Source organism: Diabrotica undecimpunctata, chromosome 3, assembly GCF_040954645.1.
Source record: "Diabrotica undecimpunctata isolate CICGRU chromosome 3, icDiaUnde3, whole genome shotgun sequence".
Taxonomy (NCBI): domain Eukaryota; kingdom Metazoa; phylum Arthropoda; class Insecta; order Coleoptera; family Chrysomelidae; genus Diabrotica; species Diabrotica undecimpunctata.
In genome coordinates this window covers 89,495,110-89,517,832 of record NC_092805.1, presented here as the reverse complement: position 1 = coordinate 89,517,832, position 22,723 = coordinate 89,495,110, and the positions used below count along the sequence as shown (strand labels likewise).

The window sequence follows — 22,723 nt, the reverse complement described above, 5'->3', positions numbered from 1 at the left end:
TCATCAAGGCTATCCTGACCTTGTTTACAGCTGACCTAAAGAGTTCATTAGTGGTGCAGCCAAAAAACTCTCTCAAATTCCGCGACCATTCTTTTACGGTCCAGATTCCGTTTTCCTTTTATTTTTCCTTGAATTATATTTTGAAGTAATGCGTATTTATGTCCTTTCATTAGGTGACCCAAATATTCTTTGCTTCATTTTATCGTTGGTAAAAATTTCTGGGTCTTTTCCTTTCCTTCTTAATAAGTTCCCAAGTATTTGTAACTTGATACTTTTTCAATTTGAATGCTGTTTATACTAATATATGCTGGTTGTGTCATGTTTTCACTGAAGACCATATACTTGTTTTTTTATATTGATATTTATGCCATAATTGTTGCAAGCAATATTTATGTTTGTAAGTAATCGTTGTAATTCTTCTACTGTTCTTGCAACTAATACAGTGTCATCCGCGTATTCAATATTATTTATAACCTCTCCACTGATTACGATTCATTCGTCTGCTTGCAAAGGGGGTTTCTGGCAGATGCTTTCACTATAAACATTACATAGCAGCGGTGACAAGATGCCTCCCTGTCATACTGCTCTACGTATTTCTATTGCCTGTGATGTCTTATTTTCTATTTTTATGATATTTTCCTGATTCCAATATATTTATATTGAGAATTATTCGCAGATCTTTATTATCTATGTCCTCTCTTTCAAGAATATCGCTTAGCTTATCATGGCGTACTCTGTCAAACTTTGGCAAATAATTCAAGTCAAGTCAAACTGGTCAATGGTTAAGGCTTTGAAAATTCAAACTGTTTGTTAAACTAGTTTGAAAGAGTTTGAAAATAATTTATTTATTTTAGTAGATATACTTTTTTTTTCAAGATAAAAATAATATTAAGATGCCAATTTAGATAAAAAAATTCGATTCAGGTCAGAATAGAGTCGTAAATTCAAGAAAATGATTCATTTACACGTAAAATTGCCTGCTTAGCAAGTTTCATTTTATCGGTGATAATTTTATGCCTTCTATTCTGTCAACGATATCATTTTTTTGTTTATTTAAATGTTGCATAGATTACGGCAAAAAATCCGTTGGATAGTTTTTTTATAATACCAAGTGTATCTGATTTAGTGAAATTGATCCGATTTTTGTGAAATTTTGTATTTTGACATAATTTCATATTTTGAAAAACATTTATTAATATAATTTTGCCGTATTATTGACCGAAATGAATTTTTTTTTTCTCAACTGTCACGGACAACTTGAATTTTAAAAAGTAAACATGTGCTTGAAATTATTTTCAGATCAAGCAGGCCGGGACCCCAAAACATCAATACGAGCATAAAAATTTTGTATAAAAGTATAAGAGTATAAAAAAAGTAGGGTTCAAATTTTTGCCCACTCAGTTAAACAATACTTAGATATTTTATCACCAGTATATTTTTAGGATGAAACCAATTCGTTTTTGTGACAGAGCGTTAAGTCCCGTAAAAATTAACCAATCAGTAAGCGAGAAAGTAAATTCAACTGAAATTCTTTCGGTAAGTTCCAGTTAGATTTTTAAAAAAACATTGCTTATACTTAAATAAAAAAATATTTTGTAGATCAAAAGCTCTCGATTTTATAGTGGATCTAAAGAAAATATACTCCCTTGTAATTTTACACTACAAGAACAACATAACAAAGATGAAGATCAGTATAAAGTTGGTAAAAAAACCGCTAATGAAATATTACCGATTGAAAATTCTAATGCATCTGACATTTCTTCCGTAAGTTTAACATTTAAGAGCATTTTATTCTCAAATATGAACGGTATGCGGCAAAATAAACAGTACTAAAATGCGTATGCCTCAGATTTGTATGTGTCATGCGCCGAAACGTATTAAGTGATTTCTGAACGACGTTATAACTTATGTGAATGTCATGATAATTTTAGGTGCTTCAGGATGGTTCTTAGTTTTGCAGAAAATTTTTTTATCGTGGAGTACTATTTTCGATCATACGATAAAGGTCGCGAAATCGGTCCAAAAAGCTTAAAATCGACAATAGTTTTAGCAGGACGGACAATCTGTCACACGGTCAGTGAGTCTCTTCGAATACTGTTCAGTGATTTTCCATATCCATCGCAATTATCAGGCCTAACCTAACTAACACCACATGATACGTACATATGGGGAATGCTGATGGAGGCAGACCGATACAATGTCTGACATTCCGGAATAACAAACTCCAATTAGATTTTTTTAGTGCCAGAGGGCATCTTTAACATCTATTTTATCGGAAACGTCGTCATGAATAATGTTGGTAAGGCTATATCATGTATACTAAATATATAGATATTCATATACATTTCAATATTCATTTCAGTACTGTTTATTTTACCGCCTACTGTATTTCCCTACTTCAGTCACTTTTTACTATGAAAAATAATTTTAGGAAATATCCTTAAGTTCCCCTCAATTTTATGGTTCACCTGACAGTATCTTCACACCTGAAGAAAGTGATAAAGATAACACAGATTCTCCAGACTTAGAAACTCCATCACCAGCTTCTGATGAAATGTTAGATTCCAATTATGTTCCCTTCGATGATTCTTCAGTAAGTGCAATAAAACTTTTAAAAGAATAAAATGTGTTGTGTACTCTGTAATATTGAAATGGATAACAGAAAAAATATAATATTTATTTAATTGGGTTTTTAGGAAAAGTCTTCAGGTTCTCCAGAAATAAATAATTTTTCTTCCCACTTTTGTCCAAAACAAGTTAACAAAGATGAGTTAAATATTGAGGTAAGTTTATTTCAAATTAGCAATATAATTCAAAGCACATACTTTTTAGGAACAATCTAATTCACCTTCGTCTTCTGTCAGCCTAAATATCCATCAACATGTGGAAGAAACTTGGAATATAAATACGAAGTCTTTAAAAAAATCTGTTTTTTGTTACTTTTGTGAATCAGTTGTATTAAATTTTCCTAGACATATACTACGAAATCATCAAAGCGAATTAGAAGTTCAAAAAATTTTGGTTTACCCTCCAAGAAGTAAAACGAGAAAGCAATTGTTATTTGCTTTGAGAAAAAAGGGAAACTATTTGTTAGGTTCTGCAAATTTAAAACCAGTTAGGAAAGGATCTGCAGATACAAACTACCTACCGTGTGACCACTGCTTCGGCATGTATTCGGCAAAAAACTTATGGCGCCACAGAAAAATATGTAATCCTTATTCAATAACCAGAAATTCCCAATCACAAGCACAAAATTTCTTATTAAGGCACCTTAAATTGGACACTTATTTAAAAGAAACTGTTTTTCCTCGAATGCGAGCAGACAATGTATCACTCGTGGCTAAAAAAGATCCGCTCATTTGTGCGTTTGGCTCAAGATATTTGAAGATCCATAGAGAACAACACTTTATACCAGTAGCGTCAAGAAAAATGAGGGAATTAGCTAAAATTGTTATCGAACTAAGAAAAAATAGTTCCTCAATCAAAACGCTTTTTGACTCGTTGAAACCAGAATATTACGATTCTTTAGTTTTTGCTACTAAAATAGTTTCAAAATATGATAACGAGAGCAAAACTTTTAAAGCTCCATCATTTGCTAAAAATATTGGCACTACATTAAAACAGTGTTGTGATATAGCACTTATGCTTAATGCGAAAAAGTCTGAGTTTACAGTTAGAAGTGCCAGCGCTAAAGCTGACTTAAAATCTTTAATACAAATAATAGAAGGAAATTGGAAATATGATATTTCCAGTCAAGCTGCAAATGATTTAGACATGAAAAAATGGAACAAAGTGACGTTAATACCACTAGCAAGTGACCTTATGCTATTGAAAAACTATCTCGTGCGAAGGGCAAATGAATCTTGTGATAAATTACAGAAAAATAATAATGATATTAATTCTTACGTGTTTCTGTTAGAAACTATATATTGCCGTCTTATCTTATTAAATAGAAGGCGCCCTGGTGAATTAGAAAGAATGACCATACAGAGTTACATTAGCGCTAAAGATAATCAATGTTATGAAGAATTTTCTGAAGCAATTTCAGAAACCGAAAGAATTTTAATGAAAAGTTTTAGAAGAATAGTAATAAAATGTAAAAGGGGACGTGGTGTACCCGTCCTAGTAAGTAAGGATGTACAAGAACACTTAGAAATGATTACAAAATGTAGAGATTTACTTTTAAAAACACCTAGTATTTACCTTTTTGTTAATCCAAAATTTGATAAACCAATTCGAGGGTATGAAGTAATGTCAAAATATGCTAAATTATGCGGAGCTAAAAATCCTAGTGCTCTTACATGTACAAGGCTGAGAAAACATCTAGCAACGCTAACCCAGTTGTTTACCATGTCGGAAAATGACATGGAGCAACTGGCTTCATTTATGGGTCACACATTAGGAATTCATCGATCTTCATATAGACTCCCCGATGACATTTATCAAACTGTAAAGATCTCTAAGTTGCTCCTGTTAATGGAGAAAGGTAAAGCAGGTCAATTCAAGGGAAAAAGTTTAGAAGAAATAGAGATAAATTTGGAAGAAGACATTATGGAAGATGATGATGGACATAATAACGAGGTATTTGGGGAACAAAAAAATGAAACCAATGATGTTATTGAATCAAAAGGTTCAGAAAGTTGTAATAATGAAAAAAAGGGAATATTGGATATGAAGGCAAAAAATAAAAAAAGGGTTTTAGTTCCGTGGACAGAAAATCAGAAGAAAGTAGTCAAAATGTATTTTAAAGCCCACATTAAACAAAAGAGGCCCCCCAAAAAATCGGAATGTGAAGATCTGATTTTAAAAAATCCTGATATATTAAAAAATAAAAATTGGCTCAAAATAAAGGTCTTCTTTCAAAATGAATATAAAAAGTGTTAAATGTCAAGTTTTTTTCGAAATTCAGTTTTTGCAATATATTCTGAGTTTTCGTTAAGTATTTTTATTTGTGTTTATATATTCAGTTTTGTTCATATTTTTATTATTTGTTTTTAAATATAAATATTGATTAAAATTAAATATTTATAACGAACATATATACATGTTTTTTTTTTTCGTTGGCCCTTGTTAAAAATTTACAAATGATTATCAATAATATATATATAGCCCTTAAATAATCAGATTCGTTTACAATATAACAAATACATTACATTTGAATTCATTTTTCGTTTTCACCATCACTTTTATTGGGAACAAAAAACTGTCTACTTTGATTCAGATTTTTTGTTAAAATATATATATTATATTACTTTAAATATTAAAGAAAGATTGGAAGACTATTAAGTAGTTTTCGAATCATTATTCCAGAGGAGGACTAAACCACCGTAATATAAAAATAGGAAGAACTAAGGTCGGTAAACTATAATTTGAATATACGTAACGAAATATACGCCGACGCTGGCGACACAACAAGTAATGTGGCGATCATATTGAACTAAAGTATTCAAACGTACAAAAACATGCAATAACTCATCCATCTGAAATTTTGCTCAATGGTTTAGAATGACGTTTAGACTTCTTTTATAATGATTGCGATCAGTCCTCCGTATACGGAGGACCTACCACAGTGGAGGACCTATTATATGTAAATTTCCTATATAAGGAGGAGCTATCCACTGGTGCGTATATATATATATATATACATATATATATATATATATATATATATATATATACATATATATATATATATATATATATATATATATATACATATATATATATATATATATATATATATATATATATATATATATATATATATATATATATATAAGATTATGCTGTCATGCTGTTATGATATATATGCTGTCACTATTTTTCCGGGATTGACTCCGCGTTGTAAAATGCTGGTTTTCTTGAAAACCATTGTTTTGGCGACGTTTCGGCAAGGTCTCACTTGCCATTCTCAAGCCTGGTGGATCTACTTCTCGTCGTTACTCGATTAGTACTGGTCGACTGGGCATTTCGGCGCTCGTTTAAATACTCTCTCGGCGGCGCGCGGGCTCTTGTGATTGGTCCTGCCTGTGTGCGAGTGGGCGGGGCCTTGTCTGGCGGTCTCGCTGTTTGTTTTTTCTGTGCGTTAACTGAAGTTGAATTTTTTTGGACGGTTCTTTGCAGAGCTGGTTTCCATGTTGTTGGTAGTCTTTGGGCATCATCTCGAGTGTTTAGGTTATTTGGATATTTTTCTATTTCTATGGCTTCCCTGATTATTCGCTTGGTTTTGTGTTCGATGTTCGCTAGCATTGTTGTCTGTTCTAGATCGATTGTGTGTCCTGTTGTTAGGGCATGTTGTGCAAGGGAAGATGTCTTTTCTTGCTTTGCAATAGCATTTCGATGTTCTTCTCGTCTTACTTGAATTCTTCGATTAGTCTGTCCGATGTAGGATTTGTCGCAGTCTCCACAGGGAATCTTGTACACTCCTTGGTTTTCTAGTGGGATTTTGGTTTTTGCGGAGTTAAGCATATTAGAAATTTTCTTATCCGTGTTGAATATTGTCTCTATTTTATGTTTTCTTAGGACTCTACTGATTTTTTCCGTAGTGCCCTTCACGTACGGTAAAATCGTCTTAGCAATAGGTTTTTCTTTTTCTTCTGTTGATTCTTTGCTTTTTCCTCCTTGTGATTTTTGTGCCTTTTCAATTGTGTACGTGGTGAAGCCATTTTTTCTTAATGCTGTTTTGACCGTTTTCATTTCTTTGTTCCTGTGTTCTTCATCTGTTAATCTTTCTGATCTTATAGTCAGGGTTTTGATGACTGACTGCAGTTGTGCAGGATGGTGGTGTGAGTCAGCGTGTAGATATCTGTCGGTGTGTGTTGGTTTTCTGTATACCTTGTATCCTAAAGTTCCATCTGTTTTCTTGATTATTAAAACATCCAAAAACGGTAGCTGTTTTTTCTCACATAGATATATATATATATATATATATATATATATATATATATATATATATATATATATATATATATATATATCTATGTGAGAAAAAAACTGTGTTCCTTAGACATTTTTGATATATTCAGTTACATGTATAATAAGAATCAAAATTCTAGATACATACAATAGACGACGAAGATATGAAAACAATTAAATTTTTTTATATGAGGAATTTTTTTTAAGCAAAACATGAAAGTTTACTCTACTTTGCAAAACAAATATGGAAACAATACCTAATTAAAATGTGTATTTATGCAAAATGTTTAAACTATGTAGAGAAAAGGATGTTATTTCATTTCCCAGAAAAAGTGTGAGAATGCATGTACTTTATTTGCTATAATAGAAAAAGTATACTTTACATTAACATTCTATTTAGATGGATAAAAAAATATCAAAACATGTGAAAGTATGTATTGACTCCAAAGATTTTTATAAAGTTTGTTACATGGTTCATCAAGCGGGATCTTGTTTGGAGAAGGACATTTTTAGATAACAGATGTTTTTTCTGGACGATGTCGGAAATGACTCAGGATCAGAGAATAATATCGAAGTGCATCTCACAAAAAAATGGAAATAAATAAGTGACGAATCGGAATGTAAAAGTTACAATAACAAAACTGTATTTTTATGCTATTTTTAAGTATAGTTTGAAACTATTAATCATACAATAAGAATAAACTTATAATTGATTTTAACATAAGATATACCTACGTAAAAACTGTTAAAATAATTACTATTGTTGCAAGATATCAATATTTAATTACCAAAAAATTGGAGCATTTCCCAGGAACTAGGTTTAAATGGAATTAGTTTATATTTGCAAAGTTCATATTATAAAAAGAAAAATATATTAAATGTTTACGATATGTTAAAATGGCACAAATATTTTGGAGCCACGCAGTTTTCACAAAATAATTTTTTAATCGATTACTTGACAAAAAATTTCGATTTTCTACATTATGATGTAGTACTTAAATCTTTTACTTACGTCATCTCTTCGATTAGTATGTAGATTAAAACTATCATTCTTTTTTCATATCTTACAATTTCCTCGCAATCCCTGAGAACAGTGTCGTTTAACCTCTTTAATTGTCGTCTTAGTATATATATGTTTTCTTTTAGCTCTACAAATGTATGTTTCTGGGCTTCCCTTCCATTAATTGAGAATTGCATGTCATATTTGATGAGGTTTATTTAAAACTGAATCAAATTACGGTGCTTCATAAGACAGAAAAGAAGCGAAGCAATGAAAGCATTGGTGGAAATTTAACAATTTAACACAATCAAAAAGAAAATTAGGATCTGTTACAGAAATGTTTAAAAAAGAAAACGAACTATTATTACCCGAAACTCCAAATATAATAACGGAAGAAACAAATGAAATAATTATAAACGGAACGTAAAACAAGGAATTGTTAAATAAATTAAAGAATCACAACTAGAGAGAAGAGAGATTAACAAATTAACTTTTAAAATATGGAGCTAATTCCCTTTTAGAACAACTACAAGTTCTCGTACTAAAAATAATATCTAGTAACAAACTACCGGACGATTTAGAAATTAGAAGATTATACCGATCTCCAAAAATGGAATATGGAGATCAAGATATAATTATGAACTTTGCCAAAAGTTTAAAGAAACACCTATGTATCTACTTTGATAGGCTATGATGTAGTGAGGATGAATGATGACAGATTGCCGAGAAGAGTTCTAGATAGTAAAATGCAGGGCAGAAAACAAAAAATGTACAGCTGTAACAACTCAGTGTCCAGTTTGTAAGGTTAACACTGTTATTAGTGTTAATTTTGTTATTTGGACCAGACATGTCCTTATTGAAATCATGTCAGTAGGGTAGGGTCTTGATCTTTGGTATTTAGGTTGAAGGTTATTGAAGAAAAGTACTAGAATCTTGCAAGTTAATATACTGATTCCTCTTGTTGCAAGGAAGAACTGTATTGGTTTAGGGTTTTCTGCTCATATTTGTATGTTTTTTATTGAAAAAAGTTCTACGTTATTGAATTTTAGCACAAAGGTCCCTCTTAGTGTAAGGGCATCCATTGAATTTGGCATCCATAGCTGTTCTTCTCATATTCTTATATTTTTTTTTTCTTGAAGAAGAGGTTCTACATCTTTGAAACTCGGTAGGTACATATGTAGTTTCCTCCTGCTGTAAGAAAGAAATCTATTGATTGAGGGGTCAATAGATTTTCTTCTCACAGTATGCTTTTTTCTATAATTACAATTTCTGGTGTCTTGAAGATTTGTAGATATATTCCTCATGATGAAGGGAAGAATTCTGTTGAATTTATGATCAATAGGATCCAATAGATTTAAGTTTGCTGTTGTATTCAATGAACTGATCCATTAATTAATTATGTTTATGTAAAATTTACCAACACATATTGTCATTTGCTCTTGATACCATCCAATTATCTCCAATTAAAATTAAGAGGACTAGTACAAAGTGGAAAATAAATATTGTATTAAGTACATACTAATTAATTAAATATGTGAAAAATTAAAATTAGAAACATCATAACCAGGTTCTTTCTTTGTTATTGTTGTAATAATGTGTTAGTCAAATAGATAAAGGTAATTCCTTTGTTAATATATTAACATTGAAAAATAAGTGTTAATGTGATTTAAAAGCATTTTTTAACAGTTAATAAGAATATTAGGAACATATATAGCAAACAGAGCAAGATATAAGTAATTATTTATATTTTAGAATATATATATAATAATAATGTGGGAGTTTTTATCAGTTCTTCTATCAGGCGCGGCACCCTGCGGATGGGGGATCCTTTCTGGGTATTTTTAGCATTGATACTCAGACAGTAGCAGGGTTACCTGCCGTGGAACAAAAACTGACACCTGGCAGTAGGTATAAAATGCACACCCATGAAAATGGAGATTAATGATTTATGTTTAGGGTCGCTGCCTGGGGATCGCCAGGGCACGTCTGGAGCCGGCGCTAGACGTGACAGCATACACGACGTCGGTAGCAAGGTGTTGAGGATGCGGGCCCCTGTCATACAATCAGCTACAGCCCAACAACAAGAAGAACCACAAGCGAGCGAAACAACAGCAGGAACTCTACTCGCTGAAGGTGCTGCGCTGGAACATCAACCGGCGCTCACTCAAGCGGGACGACCGAGGCAGCGCATGAAATGGACTGTAGTCTATAAACGAAAACATTTTGCGCTTCTATTACAAGGTGACTGTTCCAGAAATGAACATATCATTTTAAAATATAAAATAAAACTATAGTTCTTTACACTTTTCTTAGTGTAGAATAAGTAAAATAGTCACTTTATGAAGTTTGCTCGGGATAGCCGACTTGTTGGCGCCACCACAGCCTCTTAAATAGTTTTCACACCTAAATACAAGAGGGGTAATCTACACTTTTACGCACCAAGTATTTTTTGTTAGTTCGTCCTCACACACCGCCCTTGAGGCATGTGCATTTTAAAATACTCTCAATTAATATACAAAATATTTCTCTACGCCGAAATCGGGCATTTTTCTCATAAATACGGTTTTCTCTTTTACGTGTGATAAAGAAAGAATTATTTGATATTGTACTGTCAGCTACGGTCGTTTTGAACCTCTTTACTCTAAAAATAGTTAATTATAAGTCGATAAACTAAAGGTGATTTTATTTCTCTGGAGTTATATTTGCTCACATTAACAATCCTTATCCTTCAACGGTCACTGAAGAACCAAACCTATGGAGATACATCCACCCACAAGTCCTTTGAAGTAAGGCTTGGAATCAAAAGATTTCCAACCCTCGAATGTAGGGATCCAGTTACAAGGCCCCCACAGTGACGAACCTCGGTCCGTCATTGTCCGAACATTGCACCTTGGGAAAAACGGCTACTAAGGAAAATTGAATCATTGCGTAGGGATATTGGACAAATAACGGAATACATCCCAGGAATAAGAAGTAGAAAAATCATCAAGAGAGCTGAAGAGATATTGCGGAATACTCTAAGACACTCACAACATGATCCAGAAAATAACACACGGCAACAATGCCTGGACACATTAAAACAAAAACTTTCCGTTTATTCAGGCCGCCTAAGGAGATACGAAGTAAGTAACAACCAAAAATGCGAGAATATACTTTTTGAGCATGCAAAGAAGGCGTTTTATAGGAAACTTAATTCCACTATAGAAAATGAAAATAAATCATACCCAAGCCAAGAAGAAATTCATGAGTTCTGGGGATATCAACTTTCAACGCCAGCTACTCATAACACCAATGATGGATGGATTGAAGACACAACGAACAACTATCAACATTACAATAATATTCCTTACGAACCCTTCACCACCGAAGAAGTCTCAAATACTATCAAAGAGCTTCATAACTGGAAATCTCCTGGACCAGACGGACTTCAGAACTTCTGGTTAAAGAAGTTTTGGAGTGTTCATGAGTGTTTGTCAGTATTGATTAATCATGGTATCTCTAATCCGCAGGAAACACCATCATTTCTTACACAGGGAACCACTTACCTAATATCAAAGGATCAAAACAACACCCAAGATCCAGCCAAATACCGCCCAATTACTTGTCTTCCAACTTTGTACAAATTGGTTACATCTTCAGCGGAAAGTAAGAACACTTCTCACAAACGCGCAAAAACATCATCCACGCAGTGCAATAGAGAGAACAACATTACCGTGGTATCGAGGGGGAAGAGGACTTATGGATATAGGTGAGCAATTGGATAAACAAATTGCTAATTTAAGAACTTATTTTCAGGTACAGGCTGAGACATCTACTTTACATTGAGCAATTTGCACAGTAGATGATACAACCATAGGTATCTGGGATGAGTGAATTTTCCCCTTAGAGGGAGTGTGAGCCGTATGGGTAAGTCTGGGAGTAATAATAATAATCTAGGGTTTGATAACACAGATAGAGCCACACCAGAGCTCATTCCTTTTGATACCGTAGGTATCTGAGATGAGTGAATTTTCCCTTTAGAGGAAGTGAGGGTCGTATGGTGCAATCTAGATAATAATAATTAGAAATAATTAAAAATATTAATAATAAATAATCATTTTTTAAGACATACATATAATGACAGATTGGAAGATAAAAATTCACCTCCAAATACCTAGTGAAAACAATATCGAAACAGAAAATATCACAATTAACCGCAGCCTATTCCAAGAAGACTCGTTGATTGTGGTTCTGTCTAGCAACGAACCCACTATTCCAGCTATTGAACTCCACTGACTCCGGTTTTAAAAACAACAATACTGTAGTGGAAAAGCTTAATCATCTGTTGTATATGGATGATTTGAAAATAATGGCTTCCACTCGAAACCACTTAGGGCAGATGCTAAAAACAGTAGAAACATTCTCTAATGATACTCATATTAATATGCACTTTGAGCTAGACAAATGCCGTATTTTGAATATAATCAGAGGAAAGGTTGGGTCTGGAGGATTCGATATGCAAAATGGCCAAAACATTGAAACTATGTTCATACAAAGAAATTCTTCAGCGAAAAGTGTGAACATACCTCAGAAAGGCGCAAAAAAACACCATCCTCGAAATGAAGTAGTGATGTGATGAAGATGTGACATAGGGTTCATGGTAAATTGGAATTATTCAAATATATTATATAAAAAAAAGTTTTTCTCAAAAAAATTTATGATTTCCGTTTGGAAATAATGGACATACTTTTACCACCACTAAATCAGCTACATCCAAGGGCTCCAACTCTCAAACAAGTCACTATTTGATGAAAATTCAAGAAGGAGATGAAAGACGACAGAAATTTGGAAAATGATGCTGATACTGCTCCCTAAATAAAAAAAGAGTTCTATCATTATGCCATTGCCTGAAGTGTAGGAAAAAACAGGCTTGTGTGTTGGAACATGTTTTACAAATTTTCACAAGACCCAAAAAAGTATTATACTTATAATATATTAAGTAGCCTTTTTTGTTTGTATATGAGTATAACAACCTATATTTTAAATCTTCTCTATGCAGAAAATATGGAACATGATTTTATATTTTATGATCATTTGGGAATTTGTATGGCAGTAACAGATGGAATTTTTAAACCATTTTTAAGTTAGGTAAGTATATGAAGAAACCACTAAAATATGTTGCTGTGTAAGCTGCAAGATAAATATGCAAGGTGTATCTCTTGTATCTACATTTCTTGTAAAGTTCCAATCCTGTATAATTTTGATATTCTAACACAGAAAATAATGAAAATACAGAAAAATAAAGAGAAATGGGAAACATACAGAACATGACAAAAAAAAAGGATAATAAATCTGAAACCAGTGGATAATGAAGAAATCTGGGAATAGAGGAAAAAAGAAAATTTGAAAGGCAGGAATACATGTGCCATCAACTACCTATAAGAAACAAACCAAATATAAATACAAAGTTTGAGATAGTCCTCATCATTTCTACATTTCTCTTTAATGAATATGCACATATTCTCAATATTTTAGTAAACAACAAATGCAGCAATTTGCTTTAAGTACACATCTACTTTTAAACTTTTATTGTATGGATATGTAACAATTATAATTTTTTTTTTATTTTATTGAAAACATAATATAAGTAATGCAATCTGACAAAAGTTAAATATACTTTATAATACAATTTTCTAGTACCAAGCAATATCAACCTACTCTTTATTTTTATATTTAGTTGCATTCAGTTGCAGTAACTGTATATACATTATATGCAATTTAAAAAAATTAATTCATGTCAATATGGAATATGTGACTGTTTTCTAGAATTAGACCCACACTCCCTAATTAATAGTGTCCAATGAATAATTCCCACATTTGCCTGTATTGCATATTTGTTGATTAAAGGAAAAGATAACAATTGTAATTATGAAGAAAAATCAATTGGTAGGGTAGATATTTTGTTCACCCTTGAAATTAAAAATAAAGATTACCTACTCTATATAGAAACAAACAGAACATATAACCCTGTAATTATCAGTCTACATTATAATTACTACTATTATCAACAAAGATAAGAGAGCAGTTGCTGTTAAAAATATTGTAAATTTATAACATATATGCCTAGTTTTAGGACATGGTGGTTAAAATGGAATTGTACTTACGATAATTTTCTTTTGGCGTCCATTTTGTGCTGGTTTTAGTCCTATTACCGAACATACACAGAACCGATTATTACACTAACACATAATTTAGAAAAAATATTAGTTATTATTATTATTATGACACATTTTTATGAAAATACCGCAGACACGACTTTTTTCAGAAATGTCAATACCCCACCAACACTAACGTTCAATCTAAAATTTTAGGTACCACTGCTACCAACACAATAAACGAAAAATGATACTGACATAACCGTCTATCTGTCAAAATATATGCATACAGGACAGGCTTGGCCTCTATTTGAGAACAAATTTTGGTGAAAAAAAGTGTCTTGCTTAATTTAAAAATTTACGCGATTTTTTAATATTATTTTGAATTGTTAATTACATGAATTTACTTTTTATTTAAGCGAAGGTTCTATACTGGCGTTTTATTATTTTTTCTGTATAGTAAAATGCTGAGGCGAGCGCCACGAAACGCCAACAGTTTGAAGAGAATTTTATTAAAATATATATATGAAAATAATAAATAATAAAATTACTTTATTCAATTTTAAGAATATTATTTAAATTTTAAAAATGCAGAAAACATAGTCTGAGGTGTCGCGCTAGTTTACAGTACTGCCTACTGTACCACTTTTTTTTTCATATTTCGCAGAAACTTATTTACAACCTTTAATTGGAATTAGGTAGAAAACCACAATTTTAGTTTAAACGTTATTTACTTCTGACATATCTGTCAGGTTCAGATGAAATATTAAATTAATAATAACATATAATTAAATATCATTTGATCGTAAATTTAATTACTATATAAACTAAATAACATGTTTAAAAATATTAATTATATCTATATGAAATTATTGTAAAACAATAAATGTCATAAAAATTTTAACCAATGATTAATTTGATGACATTTATGACTTTTAAATTATGACAATCGTTGCGATTTGCGAACCGAACCTTTTATTGACAGATATTCTTTTAACTTTTTACTTCTCATTTAATGTCTGTATTTCGTTAGTAATTCTCATGCAGTTATCAATTTAAACCTGCTTAAAATAAATATATGATGACGATATAGAAACGAATTGTTGTGGCGCTAGATCCGTGACGTTCGTCTAAGCATTTTATTATAAAAAAAAGCAATACGACGGCAGTATAGAAGCTTTGCTTCAAAAAAGATGGTACAGTAGACTAGTGCGAATCTTCATACTGTTTTCTGTATTTTTAGAATTTAAATATTTTTAAAATTGATATTTTATATCTATCTACAAAAAAGGCTAGGACGACAAGTCACACTGTTTGTCCAGTAGCTACGCCACCTAGGAAAGAAATCTGAACATTAACATCTGAAATTTCAATCATATTTTGTTCTTGAAACGATACGGTTGATTTATTGTTAACAATTTTGATCAATGACTTATAATGTATATATTATACCTCATACGTCACTGGTTTATAAATTTATGAAGAAATATTTATTAAATAAATATATTTATCTAATAAAGAAATATCATTGTTTTTAAAGAAGTAAAGGCTTTAGAAAATTTATAAAATAATATGTATTTGTATTGTCTTTAAATGATTTAGAGAGTGTATCACTCTTACATAGTTCATAACTACATTGCTTCGTTGTCCCTTTTTTGTACATGTGTCAAATTGATTTGTTAATTTTAGCACTTTTTTATTTATTTTAGTATTTCTTTTTTTCCATAACTAGACTGTCTCTCCACAAGGAAACTATATTCCTGTAGTTGGCTGTATCATAAGAATTTTGTTTAAAAAATTCCTTTATAAAATGTATAATAATAAAACCCTATTGGGCTACATCACAGAACGTTTTCGTAATAACTATTCCAGCATCAGTGCTATCTGGATGTACATATTTGAAGCCACTAAATGTGTAGGTATGTAGTTTGATTAATTTTAAGTTACATCTTTGATAATTATAAATTATCATGTTTAAGTTACAAATTAATTAATCAATTGGCAACGTAAGATTCCACTGGGGTTGCTAGTCCTTAGACGAAGTGTCTGTGAGGACTTGTTGATAGCAACTGATTAAACTTTTTTTTTAATACAGCACAGGGGGTAGCAAATATGTTGAAATAGAAAAAACACACATGGCGATATTGCCAAAGGAGCATTATATCATATCTCCGTTGTTATTGGTCCAATTAGAGCGTGTAATCTGTTAAATGAAAGGGGAGGAAATATCGAATATATTAAGATAGAAAAAACAAACAATGTAACTACCAAAAAGGCACTACACGGTGTCTTCATTATTAATGAACGTATAGCAACATACGAGATATCATACGACACTATGGATAAGAATAGTGTTACGATAAATAATGGCGTGTCATATAACTCAAAACTGTAAACATATTTATTACTAATATCTTTTCTATTCTAGTTATTTCGGCGCTCTGTTGAAAGACCTGTCTACCTGAATTGTGATGAGTCACCCGCGACTTGAAATTTCCAGAAGTAGGCCGAATAAAACCAGTCTGAGCTTCTGGGCTCTTCGATGGGATCGCCGCAATTCTCGAATAGCGGGATTTTATATTTAAAGAAGAAATTCTGTTGTAAAGGGACAATTAGTTTTTGAACATCGCGCCGCGTTTTAAAATGTAACGCACGTATTATAATAAATGTAGATAAATTATATAATTATTGGTGTAAAATAAATTAGTAATAAAGACTTTAATAAATTAAAAACACTTGTAAGTGTTATAAATAGAACCTTTAATAATAAATAAAAACAATAAATTACCTAATAAATGGACCTAAAGAAGACCTCTGGCTAAGTACAAAATAAACAACTGACCGAATCCTAACATGCTACATAGCAAATGAAAGGGGAGATATAGCGAATATATAAGATATAAAAGCAAACAAGGCGACTACCAAAAGGGCATTACATAGTTTCATCGTTATTAATGAACGAATAGTAATATACGGGATATCACATGACACTATGGATGATAATAGACACACTATAAAATAAATTTTCATTATTGACCTGAAGAATGCATCTAACTGATTTGAGCCATTCTTAAGCAATAATTCCCGTATTAAGTAGGTATATGTGATATTATATAAGTCTACTAACACATTCATTTGATCTTCAAATCTTCCAGTCAAATTGCGTAGCAGAATAATTGGTAAACCAATTTTCAACTGAAGATTGTGTAGTGGCTGGCATCCCTGGTATATCCAGAGACTTTAAAAATTCTCTTGAATAATTTACGGCTTATCAGATCAGGATTTAAAACGGATTTTTACTATGCCGGCTCCCAAACCGTCCGATGTTTTTGAGCCAACCGTGTACCAGATAGCAGCAGCTTGTATGGGTACACCTACATTCCAGTCTTTCCTGCCTGGTATCTTAATTGTGAACTTATTTTTAAAGAAATCCGTAAACTAATTTATCAGATGTCGCTATTGCGTCTAGATCGAAGCCATTTTATAGTTGCTTCTAATATGATAGGAAAGATTATTTTCACGTTCAGAGCGTTTGTGAATAGCCGCTCCGAAGATGCCTTTTAGGGTGAAATACGTATAAGCGGATACACAGACGCACTATACGTGAAATCAAATCTTAACTGTTTTTTCTTTTTATTTTTAACGCTATATCTCGTAGGTGTTGCATCGATAGGTTGCCCCATCACAATATCGGCTTTTAGCTCCTCGATTAGCTTTCTGTTGGCAGCATCATGCATCTGGCTTATATGTCGCTGACTATGGATTAATCTATGCATCACTGATCTGGCTTCGCCCTGTATCAAGATGTAAGATTCAACAGGACTTCCAACGCTGTTGTAGGAGTTGTTTTTATTACTCCCACTTGCCGCGTCTTTGTTCACCACGTCACCAAGCTATAGGTTATCATTGTTCCAATAACCCTTGTGTATAATCATAGAGTAATTTTGGACTTAAGTCCCCAATTCTTACTGCACATTCTTCTACATCTGCCCAGAGACATAGTAGCTTTCTGTGTGGTTTTCAGAATGTGAGTATTAGATGTAAGCCTACGATCAAAATACACCCCAAGCTATTTTGTTTCTTTGGCAAATGAAATCTCTGTTCCTCCCAACACCGGTGGTTTTAGGCCTTGTAGTGATGTTGTTTGGTGAAGTTGACGATTTGTGTTTTCTGAGCATTGACTATCAGTCTCTCTTGTTTACACCAGTCGTCAAATATATTTAGGGTTGCTTGTATTCTCTCAGACGCCACCTAGGCAAACATACCCCTACAACGATTGCTATATCATCAGCATATTCTATACAGTACAAGCTTTCTGTGGACAAATTTTTGAGGAGATAATCTACCAAGGTTGCCCAAAGTAGAGGGGACAGAACTCCTCCGTGTGGACAGCCTCCACCTATTTTGGTTTGATGGTTGCTTTACCCAAAGTAAATATTACTGTCCTATTCTCCAGGTATGCCCTTATCCATCTGCATATTACCGTAGGTGCCCAAAGAGCTGGTAGTTACATTTTTAAATCCCTATTGAGCCCCTTCTATATCTAAAAAGGCAGATATTGCTATATCTTTGTCTTCCATTGACTTTGAGATAAGCCTATTTAGATCATCCAACGCAGAGTCCGTAGATTTACCAGGTTGGTATGTAGATTGACGATTGCTTAGAAGATTACCTTTTAGCCCTTCGTCTCTGATGTACCTATCAAGAAGCATTTCCAGCGTTTTTAATAGAAAAGAAGATAGGCTTATCGATCTCTATGACTTTGGTGTTAGGTCTGATACTTTACCTACCTCAGACAAGTATATGACTTTAACCTTTTGGAGGAGGAGCTGGCTTTGAGGAACTTGCATAGGTGTGGTATTAATACCTCTAATCCCATACGCAACAGTATTGGTTATATGCCATCTGCCCCGGGAGAATTATATGGCCGAAACTTATTTATAACCCATCTAATTCTGTTTCCACATTGGCCCTGCAGTTCTTTTAATATCGTCGCTCCATCGCATTTGCGGTCTTCCTCGTGTCGCTATAAAAAACATAATTCGATCTGGCAGTGCCGTAGGGGAGATATAATTACAGATCAGGGTGTCATGATATTTTGATCTACTTGTTCGGTAGTCGAAATATGGCCTAGCTAAGGTTTTGAGAGATGAAATCTTAAAAAGGGTTCCGTATGTGTCTATACAGCGTTCCACGTTAAGAAAATAACATTGCGGAGATAGGGCCATGTATTTCTTATGGACGATAGAAGCGCAGCGATGCCACGATGAACACAAGCACGATTCAGGGTTGTATAATTTGTATTTTCGTTTTCACAGACATGAATTAAATAATTGTTTTTTAACGTAATTGATCAAAAGTATCCATTCGAAACAAGAGATAAAAAGTAGGGAAAATGATTTTAATTAAATAAATAGTATTTACAAAAGATAATTTTATTTTATCTTATTTTAATTATAGTAACGACAGTTTATTTGTTTTTCGGTAAGAATATCATATACCATGAATCATAGAAATCGGTAGAAAATATTGCTTAGTTAAATCATGCACTTTGCCGGCTATTAAAGATTTAAAAGCAAATAAACGGACCGCTTGGAATGCGTATATCAAATTACTAATTGCAACTTAAAATAATACGGTGTGCGTATGTCAGCGATTTTATGTCGTTATCTGAGACTACATAATGATAATAAGGCTTTGTGGTTCTTCAGTTGTTATTCTGACTTTACAGTTAAATGTTAATTGAAAATGGAAATTCGAAAAATATATCGACAATCTAGTAAACAGCATGCCTGAGAGTTTTGGCAACACTGATTTCCATAAGCCTAATGTTATTTTCTTAACGTGAAACGCTCCATAGAATAATGTCACCTATATATGGCAGGGCTTGGGTCGAGAGAGCTGGTCAAATCGGTTTTTAGGTTAGGTTAGGTTCAATATTAGTGTACACCACCTTTCCACTCGACGTAAGAGGTCTATTGTGACTCATCCCTAGGTTAAAGTTGACCCTTTAGCCCAACTCTTTCAAATCGCACTTTCTGTCAGTCCAATATTATTCATTGAGGCGACAGTGTCCTGCCATAATTCGCATATTACTCCTATTCATATCTAGTAGATCTTTGGACCTGTTCTTCGAAGGTTCATGTATAAAAGCCTTCGCCTGTTGAATGTGAAGACACGTGGTCGGGTTTATAGGATAGGTTAGCCTGTAGTTGAGGTTAGGTTATAATGAAACACCTATCTATCGTGTCTAGATTCAGAATGGTTTTATTCCTCTTTCTTGCACCTGTTCGTCATGTCACCCTTACGGTCTGGACACTTATGGGACTATGTTTCTTTTGCCCCTTCCCTCGCAAGTAGGTCCGATTTTTCGTTCCCTTCAATACCAGTATGTCCAAGCACCCAGACTAAACTTATTTTCTTACTATTTCCGATCCGAATCAGATTCTATAGACAGTTCCAAACTAACTTGGAGTCAATTCGCCACCTGGTTATCTGATATAATTTTTATGGATCTATCACTGCACTTCCTTTTTATTAGATTCTGCAGGCACGTCTCTATAAAATAAATTTTTGCTTGGAAGATAGTGGAGTGATTACCTAGGCTTTCACTATGGCTTGGCCGTGGTTTCCCTCCGTATATTCCAGCTCAACTCCTTCATCGATTTTAGAGCCATCTGTATACCAGCATTAATCTGCCATGATAAGATTCGTTTTATTCGTTCTACTCATCCCTTCCTGGGAAGATGACTCTGGATGATTTTTTATTATCTCTAGAGAGTTGACGCCTGTATCCTTTTCTCTTGGTTTTCGTTCTTATCCTCCTTTTGTATGTGCATATCTTCGCCTCATTTTCCATCCATATATGTAATGAAAGGAAGTCAAATGTGACCTTCATGAAGCCGGTTGAGGTGTCGACATTGCTCCTGTTATGATCGGTTTTTAGACGGAGAGGTAATTGATATGACGTGATTGGATCACCTGTGAAACATTCATTGTCGAACGACGATAATTTTTAGGGGTCAATTATCTGACAACTGGATTACATCGTTGATCATATAATTTGTACTGAAAATATGATTGATTGGTAAGTTCGACGTTCAACAATGAATGTTTCACAGGTGATCAAATCACGTCAGATCAAATAACACTCCATCTAAAAACCGATCATAACAGGAGCATTTTTTTTGTGGTTTCAAAATTAATATTCTCGGCAAAATTCAGCTTGTTCGTAAGATTTTTAGAGGTTCAGTGGTATTTTCGTCTCTGACAACTGGAGAAATGGAGCTTTCTTGGTGTCCGAAAAAAGGGTCTTCTGTACTTTCGACTCTAAAAATTAAAAGGTTTAATAAAAAGTTCAGTAGATATGAAGTGGTTGCTAAATTGAATTTGTTTGTAGTTAAGATCGCCGATGAGGAATGCTATGTCAAGAGTAGAGAAATACTCAAAAAGCTCGTCGAGGGGTCTGTGCAGGTCTGCAACAGTACGAAATTTTTGTAATTGTCACATTATTTATGTAGGTGTATACCAACTGCCGAGGAGTAAACATCGGGAATATGAACTTTAGTGAGATGGATATATGGTCTTCAATTAACATGTCATTCCTGCGTGAGACCTGTCACTTTGGCCTTTGGTATAAGGTGTACGAGGGATTGTGTCTAAACAGGGTGTCAGTGACAATTGTGTTTTGACTACAAGTTCTGTGTTCAAGAGCCATGACCTCACCTTAGAACCAAAAATAAGGCTCCTTAAATGTTATGTGTACTCAGTGCTTCCGTACGGAGTAGAAACGTGGACATTGAAGGCGGAAACTCTATCAAAACTTCAGGCTTTTGAGCTATGGTCATACAGAAGGATCCTGAAGATACCATGGAGAGACAAAGTCACCAATGAAGAAGTACTACGGAGGATGAACACAACTGAGTATTTGGTCAACATCGTGAAGAGCCGTAAGGTGCAGTACTTGGGACATATAATGAGAAATCAAGGCAAATACGAGCTACTTCAATGCATTTTGCAAGGTAAAATTGAAGGGAAAATGGCCCCAATACGAAGAAGAATATCCTGGCTTGCTAACCTGAGAGTTGGTATAGTAAGACCTCAACACAGCTATTTCGTATAGCAACCAACAAAGTCATCATAGCCAGAATGATCGCCAATGTTCGGAACGGACAGGCACCCTAAGAAGGGTAGATAGAAGTAATGGATAGAATTTGAATGTTGTATGAATGAAACGGTAAATAGTCTCTTCTGCACGTCATCATACAAGGAAGAATAGAGGGAAGAAAAGGCTTGGTAAAAAAGAAGAAATCTTGGCTGGGGAATATCAGAGATTGCACTAACCTCAATGTTGAACATATATTTTACGTTGCAAAAGATGGGGAAGCGTTTAAAGAAGTGATAGCCAACCTTCGTTAGAAGACGACACAATAAGAAGATGAATGAAGGACATGTTTAATGATTTACCTTACAGACTGAGTCACGTATTTGGGTGTAGATATACATGATCATATTGTTGACTAGCTCGATTAATATCATGGAAGTATAGAACAGGATATTGAGTGTCTCATGGTATATATGAAGGATACAGATTCCCTCCTCTGCGAAAAGTTAAGATTTGTTGGGGGTGGTTGGAAGGATTTTTCTAAAAGAACATTTCGGCGAATATACCAGA

The 22,723-nt window shown here is 33.3% G+C and overlaps 2 protein-coding genes across 4 annotated transcripts in view; one reads left to right on the top strand and one right to left on the bottom strand.

Moving 5' to 3' along the window:
• The window catches only part of LOC140437037 (dnaJ homolog subfamily C member 5-like), a 158,327-nt gene extending 144,051 nt beyond the window's left edge, over positions 1-14,276 (bottom strand). The window contains exon 1 of one of the 3 annotated variants that reach the window (XM_072526270.1): positions 14,059-14,276. In XM_072526270.1, the coding sequence (XP_072382371.1) occupies positions 14,059-14,081 (23 nt within the window). In that variant the 5' untranslated portion in view covers positions 14,082-14,276. The remainder of the gene's footprint in view (positions 1-14,058) is intronic. The other 2 variants (XM_072526268.1, XM_072526269.1) reach the window with 2 other exon arrangements.
• Positions 1,444-5,012, top strand: LOC140437902 (uncharacterized). The gene is made up of 4 exons (XM_072527694.1): positions 1,444-1,536; positions 1,600-1,764; positions 2,432-2,593; positions 2,697-5,012. The coding sequence occupies exons 1-4, from the start codon at positions 1,444-1,446 to the stop codon at positions 2,841-2,843; spliced, it is 567 nt and encodes a 188-aa protein (XP_072383795.1). The 3' UTR covers positions 2,844-5,012.
• Positions 14,277-22,723: the final 8,447 nt, after the last annotated feature.